The sequence below is a fragment of the Saimiri boliviensis genome, chromosome 6 (assembly GCF_048565385.1).
Source record: "Saimiri boliviensis isolate mSaiBol1 chromosome 6, mSaiBol1.pri, whole genome shotgun sequence".
Lineage (NCBI taxonomy): Eukaryota > Metazoa > Chordata > Mammalia > Primates > Cebidae > Saimiri > Saimiri boliviensis.
In genome coordinates, this window is record NC_133454.1 from 122,506,211 (window position 1) to 122,532,217 (window position 26,007).

Below are 26,007 nucleotides of genomic sequence, written 5' to 3' on the forward strand. Positions count from 1 at the left end.
GGTGTGAGCCACCGCGCCTGGCGGAATTGGCTGTTCTGCTGCAGCCAGAGGGCCCTGGGAACATGGCAGCGGACATTGACAGTGGTCAGCTACAGGTTCAGTTTTCTCAGTTAACAGGAGGAAAACTATCTGCTGGGCATGGGGCTGAGACATGGATCAGAGATTTTGGGTGATCGGTGGAGGGGAATCAGGATTGGAGGGGCTCTGGCTTCTGTCTGCAGCCACTCTGAGCTTGGTCGATCATCTGCTCACAGCATGCTGGGACATGTAGACACACATGTATTTTCATGCACAGGTGTGGTCTACACACCTCAGAGCACTCACACATGCTCACATATGTTCATATCAGTCCAGCTTGCATGTACCTCTGGTGCCTGTACACAGGCCTGTTGTACATGAAAGTATGGATGGACCCAGATGCGTATGCTAACGTGTCCACACAGTGGCCAGCTCCCATCCCCGCCCCTGTTCCCAAACATCATGGCTCGAGTTCTTATCGCTATTTATTGAAACCTCCCATCAAATAAAAGTGTGGGAGGCAAGAAGGGGAGGACTTCTTATCTTGTTAAGACTCCGTCTTGTTAGGACTGAGCCAGGGAATATCAGGGGACCTCAGGGGAATAGGACTGGGACGGTGGCGGAAGGTTGCCAGTGGGGAAGGGCTGGACAGAAGAATGGCAGGGCCTGGGTTGCAGGGAGAACAAGGGCAGGGATGGATATAGGAAGGCCTGTGGCTGGGTGGGAAGCGCTGGTGGTGGTGATGGAGATACCTTCACCAAGCTCTCCAAAGGCTTCATCCTAGGAGCATGGACCCATCTGGGGCCTCCCTGCACCCTCAAGATGCCTGGCTAGGATCAGTCTCTGGAAGGTAGGGAAAGGGGATTCCGTTGTCCTCAGCTGGAGCCCAGGGCTGGTCCGTAAGGCTGCAGAGGGATCCTCTGGGAGGCCTTTTCCACCTCTGGCTCCTGCTTTGGCTTCTTTGCCTGAAGGGACCTAGGGACAGAGAACTCAGGAAAAGCCCTCGACCCAGACCTGCTTCTCCAGGGAGAAGCACTGATGGGGCCAGAGGCAGTGACTGACCAGTTTTCCAGGTCTTCGATAGTCTCTGGCAAGGGCTGATTCAGAGTCTCAGGCAGGAAGAGGGCAGCACTGCCCCCAAGGAGAGCGATGATCCCATAGATGATATTGGGGATGAGGGGCTGCACCTCACCCGTGATTTTCACCAGCGGGGACAACATGCTTCCCACACGGGTCCACAGGTTACTTACGCCCATACCTGTTTGCCTGTGAGGGTTCAGAGTAGGGATTGGCAGCCTGTGTATGGGGTTCATAAAGGATGGCTCCCCTGGGCAGGGGACAGGACAGTGCTGCAGTCCCACCTGACCTTGAGTCCTCTGGCTGGGCCCGGCCCCAGGTCCAGCACCTACCTGATGACTGTGGGGTATAATTCGCTTGTGTAGAGGAAGAGGCAGCTGAAGGAGCTGGATAGGCATCCCTTCCCAAACACAGCCAATACTGTCCTCACAGTCTGCAAGTCTGCAGAGGAAAGAAAATGTGGTGGGCCTTGGGGTTCAGGAGCACCTAAGAGTTCTCACTTCTTAACCGATCTTGTCTCCCTTTTTGCTTTGGTTTCCAGGAAGCTCAGATCCAAACTTAAAGCTGAGTAATAGTCCCTCTGCTATTCCTAATTCTTTGCATGCCTGTGTCCTGCTATGTTTGTGTTTTTCCCTGCCTCTGATCCTCTATTCCCATTTATGTTTTGTTGCATATGGTTGTATATGTTCTTGTCTTAAAATACCTTAAGTTCCTTTGGAAAGATATAGGTGTATCAACCAACTAACACATATAAATTAAACGTGGCTTTTTCAAGGTCATGATGGAGTAGGTTGTGGGGTCTTTCTTGAGCATGGCTCTGTCATGTTACCATCTCAGCTTATCCTCTACGGTGATGTCACTCAGGACACTCTCAATACAACAATATTTTTCACACTGTTCAGATGCCACCATACTTTGCCCAGTCCAAGTCAGATCTGGAAAGGAGCTTTGATATCATCTAGCCCAATTGAGTTATTTTCTGGATGAGAGACCCTGAGCTCCAGAGAAGTGCAGGGACCTGCCCAAGGTAACACAGTGAATTAGAGGCAGAGCCAGCAATGGAGTCCCTGGCACCCAACCTGGCAGCCTCTTCCAGAGGATTCTGGGGTAGCCCCAGTCTCTCACCCAAGGGCACAAAGGTGAGAGCCAAGATGGCCCCTCCTGCCAGTAGCAGGGCAGCGGCCTGAGTGGTGTGCCGGCCCAGATAGCTTAAGGAGAGGATGGTGATGAACTTGGCTGGGACATCGACCCCACCAAAGATGATCTGGAGGATGTAGAGGTTGACTCCAAATTCTTCCACACCCATAGCCAAACTATAGTAGGCAAAACCGGTGGCAAACCTGAGAGGCAGAGAAGGATTGGTTAGCACCTGCAGCCAGGCAGAGGCCACTCCCCATGCTGGTCATTGGGTCACCAGGATGATGAATAGCTTCACTTCTTGTGCCAACTGCAACTCATAATAGGGGCTGCTTGAGTGTCCTTTTGAGGTTTCTGAGAATGTGTCTGGGCTCAGGGAGAAAGCGCTGTGATTGACTGGCCATGTCTGACGTGGGCATGGTCCAGGGTGTGGCGGCAAAGGCGCCGATAACTGACTCTAGAGAAGATCAGGACTGGAGGGAATCTTGGAGACCAAAGGAGGCAGTCAGTGATCTCTCCTGGTTGGGCAGTAGTTTCACCTCCAGACTGGGGAGGTGAGCACTGAGCTGTATGCCTGGTTCTAATGTTTCCCCTTCCTCTCTCTGAACTGTGGGATCCCTTTGAAGGGTTCTTCGACAAATTGAATTGCATCCACAAGGAAATGGCCAGGGTGGAAAGAGCCTCAGAACCAGGTCACAGAAAAGGCTTTCAGGGAGCTGGAGAAATCAGACAGAAGAGAAAACTTGAGAGAAATATAATTTTTGTCTTTAAGTCTGAAGCCCTGTGGGCCAGCTTTGCTCTGTGGGGTTCCCACAGAGCTGGACCAGAGGGGGACAGTGACAGAGAAGCAGAGCGTGGGGACACTGAGTGGCAGGGATGTGAGCTGGGGAAGGGGTCTGGAGCATTTGTCCTGTGGGTGAGGGGTGGGGCATTGTGACCCCAGAGGGCAGCAGACCCTGATGGTCAGACCTGGGTGTGAAGCAGGAATGCAGTAGATTTCTGGGGCTGGGCTGGGCTGTGGTGGCCCAGGAACGGGGATCCCCTGACTTCTCTTTCAGATGCCCTAGGCCTTGCCCTTAGGTGAACCTGCTGGAGGCCTTGTCTGTTACTCCTGCCTTGGCAGGGTATGGGGTTGGGGGGGCAGGTTACCAGGCCAGGGAAAGACAGAAGGTCATGCGGCGCAGGATGGGTATCCGGAACAGGTCAGTTGCGCTGTACTTGGCCTTGGCCAAGGAGATCTCCTTTTGCAGGTTGAGTTTGAGCTCCTTGGGGCAGAGGAGGGGGAGGGATGCCATTAATGACCAGCTGGTGGGCAGGAAGAAGAGAGGGAGATGCAGACCAGTGCCTCTAGAGGAACACAGGGAATCAGATGGGGTATAGGCTGTGAGCAGGGAAAACTGAGGTAAGGGGAGGGTACAGCTCCAGAGTGGAGCACAGGGGCCCAGCTCCCAGACTGCCGTCCTTCTCAGCCCCTACCTCCAAGCTGAGCCTTTCTCCCTCTTCCTTCTTGCCATTGAAGGCAGCCACCCGCCGCAGTATCTTCAGGGCCTTCGAGGACTTTCCAGACAGGACCAACCAGCGTATGGACTCTGGTGTCCACCTGGGGGCCAGAGACCGGTCACAGTGGCTCTTCCCACTCCAGAGCCCCTTTCGAGAGGCTGGAAGAACATCAGCAGCCAGGGCCAAGGGGTAGGAGGACCAGAAACCTGAGCTGTCTTGCTGCAGATTTCATGGAATTTAAACTTGGCCAAACTCTGCACCTGGGCTGCCTGCAGCCAGCACAAATTCCAGTGTTCTCTTCTTCCCCTTCCAGAAGAGCCTTTCTTCTGCCCCCCACCTGGGCTACTTATTATTGTTGGGTGTCTTCCTTAACTAGGAGCCCCAGGCTCTAGGCCAAGGCAGGGCCTTGGGGAGGGGATAGCATGTTCAAGACTGAGGGGTCCTTCTCATCCACCTCCCCAGCCTCCCTTGAACTCTGCTGGGGGAGTTGTGGAGGGGGTGAGCACAGCATGGAGTCTTGGGATTGGCAAATGGGCAGTCACCCCTAACTCTCCCTTGCCCCCAGGCTATGCTTTTGAGGTTGGCTCATTCTGAGCAGTCCCTGAGGGTCCCTAGAATAAGAGGAAAGGAAGAGGCTGAGACGAGGGAAGGAAGGAGTGGTGTTTGGAAAAGTCTGGTCCAAGGTGGGGTCAGCTTTAGCTGTAGCCCCTGTGGGTGACCTGGATCCAGTGAGGCTCTCAGGGAGTGGGCATTGGTTACCTGGCCTCAGGCCACTGCCCCAGCTGATGGTGGCAGCTTCCTGGGCCCATCACTATCCCTCCTCCTGCTCTGACAGTCTCCTGAGCCTGCTCTTACTAAGATTATCACTGACTTCCTCTCAAAACCACAGCTAGGGCCTGGACTCTATCCTCCTCTTCCTGGGAATTATGGCAGCAATGGCTTATAGTTAGCGAGCCTTCATATGTACCAGGCCCACGAAACTCTGGCTGACAGGCAATATTATCTCCATTTTACCTAGAAAAATCCTGATGCTCAGAGTGCATGAGACTTGCCCCAAGTCACACAGTGAACGGGCTCAAGCTCTTGACTGTACTCTGCTGATCGCCTACCCTTATTTTGCCACCTGACTCTGAGTCACCCCCAGGTTGCCCATCCCTTCTGAAAGCTGCTATTCTCATTTCCAAGCTGAGGTTCCATCCCAGCTTTGCATTTTTTTGTGTAACTCTGAGGACCTGCTCACATCTCTGAGCCTTAGTTTCCTCATTCATAAAATGGGGACAATAATGTCTCCCTCACACACAGAAGCCATGAAGGTCAGAGACAATGTAGGTTGATGCCCAAAGCAGGCCTAGCAAGTAGCACATGCTCAATAAAAGTTTGCTCCAGATGCCAGGTGTGGTGGCTCACGCGTGTAATCCCAGCAGTCTAGGAGGCTGAGGCAGGCGGATCACGAGGTCAAGAGATCAAGATCATCCTGGCCAACATGATGAAACCCTGTCTCTACTGAAAATACAAAAATTAGCTGGACATGGTGGCACGTGCCTGTAGTCCCAGCTACTCAGGAGGCTGAGGCGGGAGAATGGCTTGAACCTGGGAGGTGGAGGTTGCAGTGAGCTGAGATCGTGCCACTGTACTCCAGCCTGGGATCAGAGCGAGACTCCACTCAAAAAAAAAAAAAAAAAAAAGGTCGATCCAAGACCTCACTTCTGATCGACCTCACTTCTTTTCCTGAGCTCCTTTGGGATTTCCTGCTCTTCCTGAGCTCCCTTGGGATTTCCTGCTTTGACTACTTTTTTGAGACAAAGTTTTACTTTTGTTGCTCAGGCTGGAGTGCAGTGGCGTGATCTTGGCTTACTGCAACCTTCACCTCCCACGTTCAAGCAATTCTCCTGCCTCCTGAGTAGCAGGGATTACAGAAGCGTGTCCCCATACGCAGCTAATTTTTGTATTTTTAGTATAGGTGGGGTTTCACCATGTTGGCCAGGCTGGTCTCAAACTCCTGACCTCAAGTGATCCCGCTACCTCGGCCTCCTAAAGTGCTGGGATTATAGGTGTGAGCCACCGTGCCTGGCCAGCTCTGACGACCTTCCTGTCTTTTGGTGTGGCCTCGGGTTCAACACGTTGGTAATGAGCTCTCTGCCTGCCATGGATAGAGACCCAGGCTGACCTGCATTTTCCCAGGTTCCCAGGTTCAGGCTCCTCTTTGAACTTTCCTGTATACTTCAACTCCAGTAGTCCCAAATTCTCCAGATTCTTCCTTCAAGATATTTCCCAGATTATTAGTCTCCCAGAATCCTCCTCCCTGTATAGTCCTCTCCCATCTGTCTGTTGGGTCTCAGCTGGGTTTGTCCTTCTGGGCTATTATTTCACAAATGGAACCTTGGTCAGACCTGTGGCACCACAGAGTTTTTTGGTGGCTTTCTACATGATGTCCAGACTTCCCTCCGCATGAAGTCCAGGCCCCCTAGCTTCCCGTGCTCTCCTAGCCGGTCCCCATCTGGTCCACCTCCACTTAACCCTCTTCAGCTGCAGGCAGGCCCTGGTTCCCCACGACCCTGCATCCCAGCTCTCTTCTGCAGCATGCATTTGTTCATGTAATTCCTCCTCCCTGGAGTGCCCTTCCCTGACGCTGGGATGGGGTACCCAGGGACACAGAGTTGGCTGGCCTGGGCAGGGCTGGGCTCCCCTGTGTGGCTGTGGGGCGCCTAAGGAAACAGATGAAGAGGAGAGGGACACATACCAGGATGACAGGAAGAAGATGAAGAAGGGAATGGACACAGTTAACTGCAGCCAGCGCCACTGGGGGATGGCATAGGCCAGGCCGGGCAGAATGAACTGGCCAACGGTGTAGCAGTACCCGAGTGCTGTTGACATGATGGCCCGCATCCGGGTAGGCACCCACTCCACATCTGTGGGAGGAGCCCAAGGACCAGATTAGGGTTCTGCTAGGCCCCAGGCACCTCCCTGTGAAGGGGCACTGGCTTCTGACTCCCCACGGCTACTTGATCTGTTGCTGACCCTAAATTCATCATTCCCGTTTTACAGATGCCACAGCTGAGGCTCCAGGGGGCAGGACTCAAACCTAGGTGTGTCTGTCTCCAAACTCAAGCTCTTAACCATGGCTTCACCAGTGGCAAGTGACTTTCTCTGTTCTGCCTCAGTTTCCTGATCTGTAAAATGGGGACAATAGTGTCACTTACTTGCAAGTGTTATTGAATGAGATTGTGTACTTAGCAGAGTGTCAGGCCCTGGGTATGTCCTCAGTATTGACAGCTGCTATTTCTATGCTTGTGGTCAATGTTAAGTTCAAATGGGGTCTCTGAGAGTGGGAGGCACCTTGACCAAGGTCATTGGGAGCCTGTGGTTGAGCCAGATTCAGACCCCATTCTCTTTTGGCTTCTGGATTGTACGCCCCAAAGCCCAGCTAACTGCTTCCTTGCGACTCACTCAAGATGACGGTGCTCAGGGTGATGCCTGAGATGCCACAGCCACACAGGAAGCGGAAGATCACGTAGCTGGGGAAGGAGGAGCTGAAGGCTGCACTGGAGCCGCTGGCTGCCAGCAACAGGTAGCTGCAGGTCAGAATGGGTCTGCGGCCAAACCTGGGGCTCAAAGGAGAGGAGGGGCCAGGTTAGCCACAGTGTGCCTGCCAGGAGGAGTGACTCTGCAGACTGTGGGGCAAAGAGTTAAACCCGACTCCCAACCCTTCCCTGTGGGGCATGTAAAGTTCCCCATCCAGACGGAGCTTTCTTGGTAATTGTTATTTTTTGACAAGTTTGCAATTAGAGGTTTTAGTTAATATGTGATCTCTACATCCATCTCAGCTCGGCTGACTAAGCAAGAGTCAAAGGGCCGCCCATCTCTAAGCAGTCCGTCTGCTCTGCCTCCACTGCGATGCAGCCACTGAGCTATGTCCCAAAACCTGGAGGCTTTTCTCTCTGGAAGAAAGGAAGGCTGGAAGATTCCAGTTGTAAGGGCTTTCGGGTGGAGCCAAGGCTGCGGTCCAGAAAGGTAGTGAGGCTTGCCCAAGACCACACAGCAAGGGCCATCCCACCCTCCTCCAGCTCTTTGCCTCTTTGGGGGTGCATGGGTGGAGCAGAGCAGGGAGGGGTTGTCTTCGTGGGTCATGCCTCCATGGGCTGGGCCCCCACATCTCACCTGTCAGACAGGTCTCCAAGCACGAGCCCTCCGATCAGTATGCCTGCCATGAAGATAGACTGGGCCATCTCCTTCAGTTTGTTGGAGTTGCACACCAAGTCCCACTGCACAGGAGAAAGGTTGGGCTAGCCTGATTCAATATAGACAGCCCGCTCAGCCATGCTCAGCCTGTGCCCTCATACACGTGGGCTTCCTCTCCCAGCGCCCTAACTTGGCCCCTACCTCCCAAGGACCATTTCCTTTTTCAGCCTGGCTCGGGCTCCTTGGGTTTGTCTGTGGCTTTTTGGCCCCTGACCTGTATCCCTCAGGCATGTGTGGCCTGTCATATGGCTCTCAAAGTCTACTCAGCTGCCACATCCAGGTCTGGCCTCCACTTCTTCCTTCCTCCCCTCCAAGATGCCTGCGTCCCTGCGACTCCCTGCTTGCCTCCTCCCCACCCCTCACACAGCCCAGGCCAGTCCCTCTGCCAACACCCTTGACCTCACTCTCTCTCCTCTACAGGGACAGTCCTCTATCCTTGCCACCCCTCTTCATCCTGCATATCCAATCTCTCCCTCTCTCTGCTCCTCCTCATCCGTATTTGGGTGTGTCCAAGTCTCTCCATCTCAAAACCTCTTTCCTTTCCCCATTCACTTCCATTTCTCTCTTCCCTTCAAAGCTAAATTCTTTGAACAAGGAACTACTCTGGCTAATTGCTCTGTCCTCATCTCCTTTTCATTTCTCAATTCTGCCCCCAATCCATCTGCTGATTCTGTGCTTATCAAGGTCACAGAAGCTTCTTTTTTACGATGCACGATGGAATGTCCCGAATCCTGTACTGGCTTGCCCTCTGGCAGATGTGGATGCTGCTGACCTTGCCCTCCTTCCGTCAGGGCTTCCTGCTGTTCCGCACTCCTCCTCTCCTTTCTCTCTGCCTAGCCCTTGAAGCTTCCCCAGGGCTCTTCCTGAATCCTCCTCTCTCTCTACTTTCCCTGGGCGATGCCAGCTGTTCCTATGGCTTCAATTCCTATTTTATGCTGAAGATTCCAAGTCTACTCCTCCAGCCCAATCTCTCTTCTGACCTCCAGTGGAGTAGATTCAGTGGCCTAACTTGAGAACTCCTCTTGGATAAAGTCACAGGCGCATCCCAGACTCAATGGGACTTGTCACCGAACTCCTCATTGAAGTCCCAATCTCAGTGACTGATAACCTTCTATTTTTAATTAATTAATTAAATTATTACTATTGTTATTATTTTTAAGACGGCCTCACTCTGTTGCCCAGGCTGAGTACAGTGGTGTGATCATGGCTCACTGAAGCCTCAATCTCCTGGGCTCAAGCCATCCTCCTGAGTAGCTGGGACTACAGGCGTGCATGACCACACCTGGCTAATATTGGATTTTTTTTTGTACAGACAGGAGCTCACTGTGTTGCCCAGGCTGGTGTCTAACTCCTGGCCTCAAGTGATCTGCCTGCCTTGGCCTCCCAAAGTACTGGGATTATAGATGTGAGTCACCACGTTCAGCCTCTTTTTTAATTTTTATTAAAAAAAATTATATTGGCCGGGCCCAGTGGCTCACGCCCGTAATCTCAGCACTTTGGGAGGCCAAGGCAGGCAGATTATGAGGTCAGGAGGTCAAGGCCATCCTGGCCAACGTGGTGAAACCCCGTCTCTACTAATAATACAAAAATTAGCTGGACGTGATGCTGCATGCCTATAGTTCCAGCTACTTGGGAGGCTGAGGCAGGAGAATAGCTTGAACCTGGGTGTAGGAGGTTGCAGTTAGCAGAGATCGCACCACTGTACTCCAGCCTGATGATAGAGTGAGACTCTATCTCAAAAAAAAAAATTTATTATTTTTAATTGGCAAATTATAATTACATTACATGTATGAAAACAATGTGATGTTTTGATATATGTATGTAGTGTGAAGTGATTACATTAAGCTAATTAACATCACTTCATTTACTTGACGTTTTTTGTGGTGATACATTTGAAAGTCACCTTTTGAGTTATTGTGAAATAAACAATACACCATTATTACTAACTATGCAACAGATCTCAACGCATACTCCACCCATCTAGCTGAAACTTTGTACTCTTTGACAAGTAACTCCCCATTCCCTTGCTCCAGACCCTTACCTTGAGCCTCTGGTAACTATATCTTTATGCTCTCTACTTCTGTGAATTGGAGTTTTATCTTTCTTTCTTTCTTTTTTTTTTTTTTTTTTTGAGATTAACTCTCAGTCTCTTGCCCATGCTGGAATGCAGTGGCACTATGCTAACTGCAACCTCTGCCTCCAGGGTTCAAGCGATTCTCCTGCCTCAGCCTCCTGAGTAGCTGGGATTACAGGCATGCACCACCACACCTGGCTAATTTTTATATTTTTAGTAGAGAGGAGTTTCACCATGTTGGTCAGGCTGGCTTCAAACTCATGATCCACCTGCCTCAGCCTCCCAAAGTGCTGGGATTACAGGCTTGAGCTACTGCGCCGGGCCTGAATTGGACTTTGTTTTTAGATGCCACATGTAAGTGAGATCATGCTGATAACCCTCTCGACTCCTTCCTCTTTCCTACTCCACAATCACTTGATCTTCAAGATTCTAGCTTTTTTATATTTCTGGAATCTGGTTTCTTCCATTTCCACTACTATTGTTTTAGTGTCAGCCTCATCATCTTGTACTTAGATTAATAATGGCATCATTATTTGTTGAGGGCATTCTAGGTACTAGGCACTGTTCTAAGCTCTTTCCATATTTTAGCTTTAATCTTCACGACAACCTTATTATGTAGGTGCTAATATCATAATATCACCCTGCTTTACTGATAAAGAAACTGAGGCCCAGACCAGGCTGCTGCAGCAACCTCTTGGCAGGTGTCCTGGCCTTCGGTCTCATCCATTCCTAGCCATTCTTCCCCCGATAACCCGAATGGCTAAAATGTCATTCAAATCAGGTTCCTGTCTTGCCTAAAGCACTCAACTGGCTTCCCCTTGCCCTTTAGGTAAAGGTAATGCTCCATTAACACAGGCTTATGAAGCCCTCCATGCTCTGCCCCCTGCCTATCTGTCTGGTCTAATCTGCTAATCCCCAACATGCACCCTTTGCTCCAGCCATCTGAATTACTTGTGCAATGAAGTGGATAATTTAATTCAGTAGAAATTCCTCACAAGAATATTTTGGAAGCAAAACATTCCAAAAGGTGAAGAAACACATATTCCAGGGGGCTCTTTCCCTCTTTCCTCAGCTGAAAGTGGGGGAGGATGGTGGTGTATGGAGGCTTCAGGTCCTGCAGCTGTCTCAAAGTGGCCCAGCATGGCCAGCAAGCCCAGTGATCCCTTTTAGCTGGGAAGGGGGCCTGTATGGTATGTATGTTAGGAGGAATTGAAGGCAGGAAAAAGGTAGGGGAAGAAGCAAGGGGGTGTGAGGTGGAATATGCAAGTGGGCATCTAGAGAGACTTCTGTACTTTGTGAGATGCTATGTAAAGTCCCTTTAGGAAAATCTAAAGGAGAGACCTACTATTCACCCAAATTCATTTACCCCTTCTTCCATAGTAAATAGCACATTTCCCTGATGACCTTGTAGCTGGGTGGAGCCACATGGTTCTTGACAATGGAATGTAAGTAGAAGAGATGTATGTTACATCCACCTCATTTGCTTAAGAGGGATTCCCTAGTCTGAACTTGCATGCTTTCCCCCTCCTGTTGGAGGGAATGGTGACCACTAGAACAACTCTGAAGAGTTGCTGTCAGTCTGGGTCCCTGAATGACCCTGTGGAGCAGAACCACCCATTGGCCTAAAATGCTGCTCACCTTGGAACTGTTATATGAGAAAGAGAAACATTTCAATATTCTTCAAGCCATGAGTTATTGTTGTTGTAACAACCTAGCCTATCCTGATACATCCCATAAGAAGTTGCAAATGGAAATTAGATTTTTATCCCAACCTCCATAATAATGAGTGTTTTAAGAAATCAGTAATCTGTTTGGATCACAAGAGGGTCAATGTCAGACCTGCTTGGAATAGTTTCAGGCTGCTGTCCCGCTCCACCATCTGAGACCAGATGGGCTGGGTCTTGGTTTCTACCTTGATACTCATGATCGTGTAGGCTTTAGAATAACTGTCACAAACTGGTTTCTACCACAAAATTGAGCAATTTACAGAAAATATCATTCCTGGAATGAACTTTGAGTCCTGTTTAGAACATGCCAAAATCCTTACAATGGCTTATGAGGCCCTGCAGAATCAGCTAACCTTTTGTCACCTCTCTGCTCTGACCTGCTACTTCCCTTTCCCTCACATACTTCCACTCTTGTTGAATTGCACACGTTGCTGCTCCATAAACGTTTCAAGCACACTCCTTCTTCAGAGTCTTGGCATATGTTCTTCTGTTTGCCTAGAATGTTATCCTCCCAGATAGCTACTTAGCTTGCATCTCTTCGGATCTTCGCTCAAATGTTATCTTTTCAGTGAGACCTCCCTATTTACAAGTATAACTCCTGGCAGCCTGTGTCTCTCTACCCTACTTAATATTCTCAGTATAACTTATATCATCAGAATGCTCATAATTTTCCATCTTTTTGGTTTATTGTGTATTTCTTTCCTAAAAATATCAGCCTTATGAAGATAAGGCTTTTAGTCTGTTTTGTTTACTACAGTACTTTCATTGTCAAGAACAGTACCTGACACATAGTAGGCACTCAATAAATACCTGTAGAATTGAATGTGTGAACATTTCACAGAAAGCACAGAGGGATTGAGAGCCTTAGAAGTTAGAGATTTGCCAATGTCTCCACGAGAGGTTATAGGGCCCACACTCCAAATGCTATGTGGAGAACTGCCTCATTTCACCAGAATGAGTACAATAGTGTCTGTAGACTGTATGTACTGAGGATATAACCACACACCAGTGAGCAGGAGAGAAGTGTTTTTTCTTCACAGTCAGACTGGAACACCTTCTAAGGAAAAAGTGTTTACTGGAGGGTTATCATCCTTCAAGGAAGTTTTGAAGTTTAGCAGGAAGAGTGCTTTGTGGTTAAATATTTTTAAAAATTGAACTTCAATTGCACTCTAAATTGCTTCCAGAGATTTCATGGTTACTGAAGCACATCAGAACTGACGAGAAAAGTATGGCTGTGGCATCTCTAAAGATCAGGGACGATCAGGAGAAAGCTTTGCAAATAAAATCATAATAACCTTATAAAGTAGGTACTCTTGTTATTCTTTTTATAGACAAAGAACTGGCTGCACACAGGGTAGGTGGTTTGCCCAAGCACGGCTTGGTTCATTTCAAGACAGAGACCAAAACTCACATCTGAGATGTGCAGCTGTTATGGGCTGACTTGTGTCCCTCCAAAAAATACACTGATGTTCTAACTGTTCGTGGATCAGAATATGAACTCATTGGAAATAGAGTTGTTGTAGATGTAGTTATACTGAAGTAGAGCTGGTTCTTTTTTTTTTTTGGTGCACCGTTCCTGGAAGTACTGCAATACCAGGTCGATGCGTGGAGTGGACGGAGCAAGCTCCTATTTCATCTCCTATTTCCAAAAATCCATTTAATATATTGTCCTCGGATAGAGGACGTATCAGATATTAAACTGATAAGAACAGATATTATACTTGATCTTAGCCAGAAGGCTGAGAAGCAATGAGCCGGTTCTTAATTCAATATGACTTGTGTTCTTATAAGAAGAGAAGAGGCCGAGGTGAGCAGATCATGAGGTCAGGAGATCAAGACTGTCCTGGCTAACATGGTGAAACCCCATCTCTACTAAAAATACAAGAATTAGCCAGGTGTGATGGCGTGCACCTGTAGTCCCAGCTACTCGGGAGGCTGAGGCAGGAGAATCGCTTGAACCTGGGAGGCAGAGGTTGTAGTGAGCTGAGATCACGCCACTGCACTCTCCAGCCTGTTGACAGAGTGAGACTCTGAATCAAAAAAAAAAAAAAAAAGAGAGAGAGATTCACAGGGATGTTATGATACACAGAGGCAGAGGTTGGAGTGATGTGTCTACAAGCTGAGGAATGCCAAGGGTTGCCAGCAACCACCAGAAGCTGGTAGAGGCAAGGAAGGATTCTTCCCTAGAGCCTTTGAAGAGGACACACCGACACCTTGAGTTTGGACTTCTAGCTTCCAGATTTGTGAGATGATAAAATTTCTGTTGTCCTGAGCAACCCAATTTGTTATGGCAGCCCTGGGAAACTAATATACAGAGTGATTCCTCAATGTTTGAAGTATCTGCTGGCTTTATAAGGTGTGATTGGAAGGGGACTGGGACTAGACAAGCATGGCAATGAGGGAACCAGGTGTGGAGGAAATGGGAGAGATTTTTAAAGGCATCCTGGAATTTCTGGGAGAGAGGAAGGTATTTAGAGAGAATTTTGGCATGCTTTCTGTGCAAAGACCCTAAAAAGGCCCTGAGAAGAACACCTGTGGCAGTTGTCTTGATTATTACTCAAGGTGTCAAGAGTGTGAGTTGTGTTTCCCTTGACTGTTTCCATGGTAGTCTGAGCCATGTGGAGTCCTTGGATTTCATCAGGTTACACCACAGAAGCTCCATGGTGTTGCGTTCCTCTTTGCCTTGGTGCTTGTTGTGATCCCCTTTTTCTAGTAATGTTGGCAGTCCTTTGAAACTCATGTCAAGATCATCTTTTTGGAGAGCCAGGAACTTCTTTTACGGTCATCTGGCACAAACAGGTCGTTAATAGATGTTTGCCAAAAGGACAGATGGATGAGAAGAGTGTTCAGCCTGCCAGGGTAGGTAAGGCGTTCCTCCTTTCCCTTTCTGGTTCTTACCTCCAATAGGGCACCTATGACTTGGCATTCTAGCTGCTTATTCCTTTGTTTTGCCCTCCCGTATGCTGTACTCTCACGGAGGACAGAGAATGTCCCATTTGTGTTTTTATCTCTAATAGCTGAGTAGTTGCTAGATAGTATATGTTAATGTTTGCCCAACAAATAATTAATGAGTGAACAGGGCTGGGAGAATTTTGGCAGGCTTTCTGTACAAAGCCCCTAAGGAGGCCCTGTTAAGGAAACCTAGAGCAGATGTCTTGATTATTATTCAAAGTGTTGAGTGTGACGTGTGTTTCCCTGGACCGTGTCTCCATGCATAGGCTGTGCCACTTGGAGTCCTTGGATTTAATTATCCTTATTTTACTGATGAAGCCCAGAGGGGAAAGAAAGGCAACTTGCTGGTTGAACAGAGCCAGCTACTCAACTTCCTCGTGCTTCTGTTTAGCCCTTGACGTGACCTTGGCTGACCTGTCTCATCAACTTCTGGCAATTCCACATAATGTTCTTGCTCCCAATATTCTAGTTCAGTGTTTTTGTTTTTTTGAGACTGAGTCTCACTCTGTTACCCAGGCTGGAGTGCAGTGGTGCAGTCTCGGCTCACTGCAACCTCTGTCTCCAGGTTCAAGTGATTCTTCTGCCTCAGCCTCCCAAGCAGCTGGGACTACAGGTACCTGCCACCACGCCTGGCTAGTTTTTGTAATTTTGGTGGAGATGGGGTTTCACCATGTTGGACCAGGCTGGTCTCAAACTCCTGACCTCAGGTGATTCGCCCACCTTGGCCTCCCAAAGTGCTGGTATTACAGGTATGAGCCACCACGCCTGGCCTAGTTCAGTGTTCTTGACCATCTTTTTCCTTTCTTGAAATGTAACCAAGCCCCAAGGGAGCTAGGTTCTGGAAGGTAAGAGTAGGAAACTCACTGCTATGTCTTTCTGTGTGGGTTGACACATCAGAAAAGTGGTGGGGAAGAAAGAGAAGCAGCATCAAGTTCAGGAGAAATCTTTGCAAGTAACGCCTTAATAACCTTATAAAGCCAGGCGTGGTGGCTCACGCCTATAATCCCAGCACTTTGGGAGACCAAGGCAGGAGGATTACCTGAGGTAGGGAGTTCGAGACCAGCCTGACCAACAGGGAGAAACCCCATCTCTACGAAAATACAAAAAAATATTAGCTGAGTGTGGTGACCTATGCCTGTAATCCCAGCTATTCAGGAGGCTGAGGCAGGAGAATCACTTGGACCCGGGAGGTGAAGGTTGTGGTGAGCCAAGATCATGCCATTGCACTCTGGCCTGGGCAACAAGAGCAAAACTGTATCTCAAAAAAAAAAAAAAAAAAAAAGAAAAAAAAGAAAAAAAAAAGAAAGACAAAACAACAACAACAAACCTTGTAAAGGAGATACTATTGTTATCTCTTTTTATAGACAAAGAACCTGAGGCTCAGAGGTTAAGTGCCTTGCCCAAGAATAGCTTGATTCATTTCAAGTGAGACTCAAACTCAGGTCTGTGGGACCCAAGATGCTGCCCTTGGCCCTGAGCACAGCTCCTTGATGCCTCCCTGTGTGCCTTGCTTTGAGGCCTGGGCTGCCGAAGGAAAAGCACCATACATGGGAGCTGTTGCTGTGAGCCATGGTAAGACAGCGTAGCCTAGCATAGGCTGGGATTGTGATAGAGGAGGCAGTCAAGGTCAGAGCCAAATGGGCTGCTATCGTATCCAGAGTGTGAGCAGCAAAGAGCGAGGCCAGGTAGCCCGTGCAGAGTGTGAGGCAGAAGGTGGGCTGTAGAGAGTCAGGACAAGCCATTTGTGATCAGGACCGTGATCAGCGGGATGGGGCCCTGCTGTGTGTATTGGGGCCCTGCTGTGTGTGTCGGGGAGCTGGCTCTGCCTGGGACTACACACATGGTCCCTACCCGCTGCAGCAGGAACAAGGAAACAGCCTGCCTTAGTTCAGGGGCCTCTTGGAGCTAGGTCAGATCTAGCTTAGGGGAGAATTGCTGCTGCCCATATGCCTTCTTGGATCCCCAAAGGAAACTGTGCTGGGGCACAAGAACCATGGAGGATGAGCCAGGTATCCTGGGGACAGTCAAAAAGACATCAGTCTCCAGCTCTGCCATTTAGAAGCTATGTGTTCCAGGGCCAATTCCTTAACCTCTGTGTGGCTCAGCCTCTTCATCAATACCCACAGGTACCTAGTACCTGCTTCTCAGGCTTGTGAACGACATAGGAATGAAAAGCACCCAGCACTAATTCCTGGAAAACAATGGGCACTCAATTCACAATAGCTGTCTTATTATTATTGTCACATGTCATTGTAAGGCCTGTGCTCACAGGGACAGGAGGTTTAGTAGAAAGGGCGTGGGTTCTATAGCAGGACCTCCCAACCCCATCCTTTTTCTATAAAGGCTTGACCCAACATCATGTCTGGGAGGGCCACCTTCTGGATCTGAGCCCAGTGTATTCCTCTGTAAAATGGGGACAATAGTGCCTGATTTGCAGGGTCATGAGAGGAGGAAGGCAGAGCGCCAGCCCAGGGCCCTGCATACAGCAGGTGCTCACTGCATCAGTTCCTGATCCTGGAGAGCCCACAGGAAGGTCCGAGCTCTCCTGTGCACAGAATCAGGGGCTTTCTGGATCAGGGCTGTCAATAGGGATCAGGCTGGCTTGAAAAGTGGTTTGGGTGGGGCTCTCAGGCCTTTTCTCAGGAGTCAGATTGGAGGCTAGGAAAGAGATGGAGGAGGAGGAGACCCCGGCAGGGCTGAGGATGGGCAAATGGGGGTGTGAGTCAGAAGTGCTGTTGGAGATGAGAGATGGGCAGCCGGGGACTGGGGATTGGGATGAAGGATGGTCAGAGGTGGCTGGCCAGAGACCCGGCAGGGGACCCTCCCCAGGGTGGATGCCTGCTCCCAGGAGGCCTCACTGGGCAGCCTCTCTGCTTCTCCAGCAGTTGACCTGGGGTCTCCACAGAGCAGTCCTCCACCCTGGGGAGGGTGAGGGACAGACTTTTTGCAGTCCTGGAGACAAGACAGGGAGGCTCAAGGCCTAGAGACGAGGCCCAGGGCCCTTAGAGAGATGGCCTTGTTCATCCATGGCCAGGCACAGGCCCTGAGGCCCACAAGCTGAGGTTCAGTGGTATGGGCTATGGGGTACGTGCCTCTCCAGGGAGCCCAGTGCCCAGAATTCGTGTTCCCATGCTTTTCAGACTTAAAAGAAAGGCCTTTGTTTCCTCTTAATGTCCCCGTAAAGCTCATTCTGAAAAATCCTGACCTTGTCTCTGCTGCACCAAGAGAAAGGAATTTGTGGTCACCCCTGCCAGGAAGGCTTAGGGGATCAGAAGGGGGAGGGAGGCTGCCTCCATGCCTGTCCAGACCCAGTGCTGGGCGTGTGCACGCCACCAGCTCAGCCCTCCCGCCCTCTTGCCCCCACCAAGAGGGAGGGTCCTTAAAATCCCGATTCTACAGATGAGGGGACTAAAGCTGGAGAGGTGAGGTGACTTGCCAGGTCACTGACTGTGGGGGTGGAGCTGGATCTGAGCAGAAGAGGAGGACCAGGCTGAGGAGGGAGGCAGAGTCAGGGCCTGGGTGAGCCAGAAACAACTGTGAGAGCTGGCTCCCCTTTTTACTGGGGGATCCCCCTTCTCTTCTGTTGGGGATGAACCCTTTAGTTCTCTATTAACAACAACAGTAAAAAAGCATGGCCCCAGCAAGGAGTATAGCTCACATGGAAATGGAATGCTCTGTGCCAGGCCCTGGGCTCAGTCCTGTGCTTGTGCCATCCCTGTTAACCCTCACACTTGCTTTCTTAGCCCTTTTTACGCATGAGGAATCTGAGGCTTCTGGGGATCATGATATTCCTGGTAATTTGCCGAGGCAGGTTGTGAGCTCTGGTTCACGATCCCCCACTCTCTGTTTGGGAGACGGCACCTTGCTTCTCCTAACGGGGTTCACCTGGACTTACCTCGATCTTTGCCAAATACCCCGCCTTCCTTGTTACTACCCTCCTCACCTGGAGCCAGCATATCCAGTTCCCTGCCTCTGACTTCTAGGTAAGGTCCAGCCACTGTTCTGCCTCTAGCAGAGGGTGCCAGAACCCGACCCAAGCACATGGAGCTGGACTTGTTATGGCTGAACCACAAACAGAAAGATGAAAGGGCTTTGCCCTTGCTGTGCTGGTACCAGTGGCTGGCTGAGTCCAGCCAGGATCGCATCAATGGCCGGGCAGGGACGCTTCCTATGGGCTCTCACAGCTGAGAGTTCTGGAGATCCAGAGCCTGGTGCACACCTGGACCAGACCTGACCCAGAGAAGGGTGCAGTGCCCTGAGGCCTGGAGACCCCGGGCATCTTGCTGGAATGGCGGTTCACACTGTGTCAACTGCTGACATGGTGACTGGGAACAGGCTTAAGCGTGAACTGATGCTTGACTGGGTGCAAGGCCTGCAAACCTTTCTCTGTCTTGCCTTCCTAGAGGCTGCTCAAGGGGTTTTCTGGAAAGGAAGCCACTTCCCAGCAGTTAGCAGTGTCTACATCCACCTGTCTGTCTCTCCCACCAGGCTCTGAGGGGGTACTTCCCTCATTCAGTGTTGATTGAGCACTTACCATGCATCTAGACCTGTGACGACAGGGATGGGTGAGGGAGGGACTGTTCCTGCCCTAGAGGAGCCACTAAAGGCAGGGAAGGAGGATCTGTGGACAGGCCACTCACCCAACACTGCCCCTGGGCAGTGGGGTGCACAGTCAACCTCACATATTAGGGGTTGGGGGTTGTGCAGTCCTGAGAAGCATAGGCTCTGGAGCCTGACCCCTGATTTTGACTCCCCACTCTATCGTGTATGAAACGTGAGGCCTTGGACCAGTGACCTGTCCCTCAGTTTCCTCATCTGTGAAATGGGATAATACTGGATGAAGAAAATGTGGCACAGATACAACACGGAATACTATGCAACCATAAAAAGGGATGAGTTCATGTCCTTTGCAGGGACATGGATGAAGCTGGAAACCATCAATCTCAGCAAACTAACACAAGAACAGAAAACCAAACACCGCATGTTCCCACTCATAAGTGGGAGTTGAACAATGAGAACCCATGGATGCAGGGAGGGGAGCATCACACACTGGGGCCTGTGTGTGGGAGTGGGGGCGGGGGTTAGGGGAGGGATAGCATTAGGAGAAATACCTAATGTAGATGATTGGGGGGTGGATGCCGCAAACCACCATAGCATGTGTACACCTCTGTAATAAACCTGCACGATCTGCACATGTACCCCAGAACTTAAAGTATAATAATAAAATTGAAAAAATAGGTGCTGACCTTAGAGGGTTATTGTGAAGATGAAATGAGTTTATGTGGCCAAAGTGCTTAGAACCATTTGGCACAGTGTGAGCACGCAGTAAATGTTGGTGATGACGATGATTTAATTGTTCCCTCTGGGATTTTTGTTTCTTTGGCTGGGTTCTGTGTTTTTGGAGGATATGGGTGGTAGGTTTTACTCCTCTTCCCAGAGCCCAGGTGCACAGCAAGTCACCTGTACATTTGGAAACGTCCTTATGGCTACTGAGGCATCTTTTACTCCCTCCCTGCCCCTCATGCCCTACGTCATTCAGTTACATTCAGTTACCAGGTCCCATAGGTTCCAACTTCCTGACCTTCCTGGTATCTATCCCGACTGTCCCTTCTATCTGTCATCTCTGTCCTGGATCCCTGTGCAACTTGTTAGCGAGTCTCCCTGCTGCTGGACTAAAAGACTCCACAAACGACTCTCTAAAGGGCAGAGTGATGATCCTTTGAAGGTGACCTGTGGTGCCACTCTCCTGCTTACCACCACCACATTCACTGGCTCCCCATTGCCCTTAGGACACAGGCCACACCTTCATTGCTGCAGCATCCAAGCTGGGTCCTCATGCTGTCCTCTCCAGGTCCACGTCTGGGGACCTCCATATCCTACTGCCACTCCTCCAGCCTTCCCTTGGCACTTGCAATCTTGACTTTTTGCTCTCTTCTTTTTTTTTTTTTGAGACTAAGTTGTCCTGCTCTGTCGCCCAGGCTGGAGTGCAGTGGTGTGATCTTGGCTAACTGCAACCTCTGCCTCCTAGGTTCAAGAAATTCTCCGGTCTCAGCCTCCCAAGTAGCTGGGAATATAGGTGTGCACCACCACGTCTGGCTAATTTTTGTGTTTTTAGTAGAGATGGGGTTTCACCATATTGGCTAGGCTGGTCTTGATCTCCTGACCTTAGGTGGTCTACCTGCCTTGGCCTCCCAAAGTAGCTGGAATTACAGGGGTGAGCCACTGCACCCAGCCTTTCTTCTTGCTTCTGTGCCTTTGCATTTGACTCTCCTCCCCCTCCACTCCTCCTTTTGCCTGGGGTGCACTGCTTACTAACTCTCACCTCCCAAAGTGCTGGGATTACAGGTGTGAGCTATGGATCCTGGCCTTTCTTCCTGCTTCTGTGCCTTTGCATTTGACCCGTCCCCTGCCGCCATCACTCTTCGTTTTGCCTGGGGTGCGCTACTCACTAACTGTCGCCCTTCCGTGCCCAGTGTGGGCATTACTGACTCCAGCAAGCTCGCCTCAATCCCCATTCCAAGCTGGTTAGATAACCCCACTTTGGGCTTCAGAGCACTCTGAGCGTACAAAGCGCATATTCATTCATACAGAACCCCTCCTCCGTGCCAGGCACTATTCTAGCTGCTGCAGATAGAGTAGTAAACAAGGCAGCAGAAAATCCCTGCTTTGGGAAACTTGTGTATTCCACCAAACCACCCATGATCCTTGAGAGTGGATCTGTGTCTCACTAGTGGTGTGCTCCTGAAGGCAGGCAGGCTAGCGGCTCTTTGACTTTGTGTCCTCAGTATCATGCACTGCGGGTCAAGAAATGTTTGACCACTTGATGGGTTTTAGGCATTATGCTTGATGCTGGGGGAAATAAAGCCGACGTGACTGGGAGGAGATATAATCTAGGGATATGAGAGCAGCAAATGTTGTTGTTTGGAGTGCAGCTCTGGAGACAGGTGCGTGTCTTTGGGTCCTGAATGTGCCGCTTATTAGCTGTGCGACCTCATCCAAGCTACTTAACCTCTCTGTGCTTCAGTTTCCCCATCTGAGAGAGGGAATTAAAATACGAACTTCCTTATCATGTTGTCAGGAAGGTTAAAAGTGTTAATATCTGTGGAGCTCTTAGAGCAATGCCCGGCACATAGTAAGCACTTTATATAAAAATATTTGTTAAATGAATAGCAATCACATAGATTCTGAACATAGCCCTACATTCAAATCCTGCCTCTGCCAGGTTCTAGCCATGTGTAACATGGGGAGGTCATGGAATCAAGCTGAGCCTCAGTTTCCTCATCTGTGAACTGGAGATGATAATACTTCCCCTAAAGAGATTTCATCTCCTGGGCCTCCAGGAGTCCACAGATGTGTAGTGCTTGGCACCAGGTAAGGCTTTGCAATGCATCTCTTTTCATGAGGCAAAAACAGGATCCTGCCCTTGACGGGCTCATGGTACCTGAGGGAGGATGAAAACACTGCTCTCTGCTCACTGCTCAGATGCCACCTCCTCCAGGAAGCCTCCCTTGAATCCAGCGGTTTCTCTCTCTTTTGAACTTGCATAAACATTTGTCCCCCTGTACCTCTTATGGGCTTTAGCTCTAAATCCCAGTTCTGAAACTGACCAGCCATGTGGCACTACATAATCACTTCCCTTCTCTGGGTCTTAGATTTTTTGTTTTTTAAAAAACCTGTAAGGGGAGATAGAAATCACCTTCAACAGAGCATCACTTTGGAATCAAGCAAGACAGTGTCCACCGAGCACCCAAATGTGCCTGGCAGTTAGCGATGTCCAATAAATGTCAATTCCGAATTCCTCATCCTCATCCTATCACTGGCCTGTCAGTTCACTGAGTCTGATTTAACTCTGGATTTCCCCAAGGTGGCGAGTGAGAGAGTCAGTAAATCAGTGAAGGGGTGAGGGAATGAGAGGTGAACTCAGGAGTGGCTGTGTGTGTGTGGACGAGACATTTTCTGGGCCTGCTGTGGAGTGTTTCAAGCATCCCCTCTGTGCAGTCCCTCCGCCACAGCCCTCCCACCTTGGGGCCATTGCACAAGATGGAATTTTCCTCCTTTTTCTCACTGCCTGTCTGGGCCTTGGCTGAAGTTCAGATCTGAGTTCCAGGGGCATTTCTTTGGGGAAAATTCCTTCAACGCCCGTTCCCCACGCCCTCACTTCCACACCCACCCCGGGCATAGGTCATAGTGTGAGGTCACTTTGAAGTTGTAATTTTACACTTATCTGTGTGGTATTTTCCTTAATGGGTTCTATCCCCACCACGCTGTAGACCCCCTGGGAGCAGGCATGGTGTGTTTTTGTGTTCCCAGAACTGAGCTCTGCACAGGTCACAGAACAGGCCCTCGGTAGCAGTTTGCTGAAGCACTTGGACTCTGAGTGTGAAAAAACCAAGGCTCTTGGTGGAAATGCCTCTGCACTCAGGTCTTTCCTCTTTGCCTGCCAAGTGGCCTGTCCTTGGGTCCTGGGAACACCAGACCCCAGCCTCCTCTGCTGCCCACCAGCGGTGCAGGGTGTGGGGGTGTGTGAGTAAGTGGAGGGAGAGGGTTTGCCCAGGCATACCTCCGTCACGATGGAGTCCTTGGTGCTGTTGTAGACCCAACCATCCAGGCACGGCTCTGTGGCCCTCTGGGTGTCATTGGGCAGGCTGGCATTGGGCGGATGTACAAAACGGAGGCACCTCTCAGGCTTCCCATTTGGGCCCATGGGGAGCACCCAAGGCCCTGCGGAGGCATTGGGGGGCGGGTGACAGTGGTGGGCAGGGGTGGCGGCTGTGAAGATCTGCAGCAGGTTGTGGTTGGCCATGTTGAGGATCGGGAGGCCCAGTATGGCCACATGCAGGAACTGGAAACGGCCCATGCTTCCCACACGGTCCAGAATCTCGGAGAAGGTCATGGCGCTGGGGCAAGATGAGCCAGAGCTGTGGGCAGGGCATAGGCCAGGGAGAGGTATATGTGTGCGTGGTGGTGCATGGGCCTATGGCACCATAGGTGGGAGGCTGAACCCGGTGGATGTGCCAGTACAGGTGTGTGGAGCAGTGCATGTGTAAGTGTGGAAAGAGGTGGAGGCGGCCGGGTGCGGTGGCTCACGCCTGTAACCCCAGCACTTCGGGAGGCCAAGGTGGGTAGATCACCTGAGGTCAGGAGATCGAGACTGTCCGGGTCAACATGGTGAAACCCTGTCTCTACTAAAAATACAAAAATTAGCTGGGCATGGTGGCGCATGCCTGTAATCCCAGCTACTCAAGAGGCTGAGGCAGGAGAATTGCTTGGACCAGGGAGTCAGAGGTTTCAGTGAGCTGAGATCGCGCCACTGCACTCTAGCCTGGTGACAGGGTGAGACTCTGTCTCAAAAAAAAAAGCAAGAGGTGGGGCCTCAGGTGTGTGGATCCACAGATTCTTGGGTGGATGCATGAGGAAGAACCCTGCTGCATGGAGGGTTGTGGAATCAAAGGTGTAGGTGTGTGTCCAGGTGTGTGGACACAAAGGTATCTACAGGTATGTGTGCATTTAGGCTGGAGCAGAAGGACACAGCCATGTAAGCTCGGGTGTGTATTATGTGTGTGTGCACCTCCAAGCACGAGCCTGTGTGTGCTCAGCTCGGCTGGTCCCACACGCTGCATGCATGGGACAGTACAGGACACATAGCAGGGACAAGGGGCCCAGGCTTGGGTGTTGGCTACTAAGGACGGATTGCGGGAGTGGGTGGGGGATGTTCCCAGTTGCTCCAGGCAGATACACAGGGTTGCAGAGTTCAGGTTGCCTGCTGGGAAAGGCCTCCCCAAGCACAGAGCCTCCTGGCTTCTGGTGGTTTCCTGGAGCTGGCCTCCAAATGCTGGGGTGTCCGAAAGAGCCAAAGAGGGTCTCAGAGGGCATTAGGGGCCTGGACAGTTGCAATGAGGACTTGGTCCTGGGAGATTCCCCGGGGGTTCCTTGGTGCCTGGGCTGGGGGGGCCCTCCCTCCCTCCTCACCTGGCAGCTGGGTCTGGATCCGATGGGGCTGCTGATGAGTGTAGCTGAGGTCCCTGCTCTGTCCTAGGGCCCGGCAGCCGCTGTAGTTGGGAAGCTCAGCTCTAACAAGCTGTGTTTGTGCCTCCCCCAGGGGGGCTTATATAAGGCATAAGCTGTTTCCCGGGCTAATGTTTGACTTTCTTTTGCGGATTAACATCACTGGCAGGGAGAACGCTGTGGACCCACCAAGCCCAGCTTTCCTCAAAGGGCTGCCTCAGCGAAGGCCGGTGGGGGGTGGGGCAGCATGGCTGAGCCTCACAGGGCTGCTGGCTGGACAGAGGGACAAGTGGCCCAGGCAGGCTCACCCAGGGGAGATTCTGGGGAGGATCTGGCCTGAGCTCTGGGGGGCCAAGGTCCCTCTCAACTGATGTTTAGAGGACCTGGAGCCGAGGACAGCAAATGGGAGCTGCTCTGGTGCCTGTAAGCAGGCAGTGTTCTCCTCTGTGCTACCTCCCCTGGCTGGCACCTCCTAAGTAGATGATGGGGATTTGCCCCTCAGTAAGTGATAGGGCACACTCAGACAGAAAATGTCACCTTTAGCTATCCCTGAGGATGCAGGGCTGCAATCTCCTGGGCCCCTGGGGCAGCCAGGACCTGCCCTGACTGTGTCTCTTACTGTGTCTCCCCTGTCTGTGTCCCTGACTGTGTCTCTCACTGTGTCTCCCCTGTCTGTGTCTCTGATCGTGTCTCTGTGTCTCTCCTGTCTGTGTCCCTGATTGTGTCTCTGACTGTCTCTCTTGTTTGTGTCTCTGACCGTGTCTCTGACTGTGTCTTTCCTGTCTGTGTCTCTGATTGTGTCTCTTACTCTGTCTCCCCTGTCTGTGTCTCCATGTCTCTGACTGTGTCTCTCCTGTCTGTGTCTCTGACTATGTGTCTCCTGTGTCTCTGACTGTATCTCTGTGTCTCCCCTGTCTGTGTCTCCGACTGTGTCTCTGTGTCTCCCGTCTGTGTCTCTATCCATGTCTCTGACTGTGTCTCTCCTGTGTCTCTGACTGTGTCTCTGTGTCTCCCCTGTCTGTGTCTCTCCTGTGTCTCTGACTGTGTCTCTGTGTCTCCCCTGTCTGTGTCTCTCTTGTGTCTCTGACTGTGTCTCTTCTGTGTCTCTGACTGTGTCTCTGTGTCTCCGACTGTGTCTCTCCGACTGTGTCTCTCCTGTCTCTGACTGTGTCTCTGTGTCTCCTCTGTCTGTGTCTCCGACTGTCTCTGACTGTGTCTCCCCTGTCTGTGTCTCTATCCATGTCTCTGACTGTGTCTCTCCTGTGTCTCTGACTGTGT

At 50.7% G+C, this 26,007-nt stretch overlaps 1 protein-coding gene and 1 non-coding gene across 6 annotated transcripts; both read right to left on the reverse strand.

The window, feature by feature from the left end:
- Positions 1-487: 487 nt before the first annotated feature.
- SLC22A8 (solute carrier family 22 member 8) lies at positions 488-24,806 on the reverse strand. 5 transcript variants are annotated; one of them, XM_074401613.1, is made up of 11 exons: positions 24,694-24,806; positions 23,285-23,369; positions 7,891-7,994; positions 7,180-7,334; positions 6,473-6,641; positions 3,709-3,832; positions 3,382-3,497; positions 2,221-2,435; positions 1,428-1,536; positions 1,081-1,284; positions 488-993 (listed from the first exon to the last, which is right to left on the reverse strand). In XM_074401613.1, exons 3-11 carry the CDS (start codon positions 7,956-7,958, stop codon positions 894-896), a joined length of 1,260 nt encoding a protein of 419 aa, XP_074257714.1. In that variant the 5' UTR covers positions 7,959-7,994; positions 23,285-23,369; positions 24,694-24,806; the 3' UTR covers positions 488-893. The 5 variants fall into 5 exon arrangements, with proteins under 5 accessions (XP_074257714.1, XP_003920309.1, XP_003920308.1 ...); XM_003920260.2 differs by having other exon boundaries at positions 23,285-23,621; XM_003920259.3 differs by having other exon boundaries at positions 23,285-23,642.
- Positions 13,333-13,523, reverse strand: LOC120364879 (U2 spliceosomal RNA). Its single transcript, XR_005580008.1, has one exon. It is a non-coding gene; the product is annotated as a U2 spliceosomal RNA (small nuclear RNA).
- Positions 24,807-26,007: the final 1,201 nt, after the last annotated feature.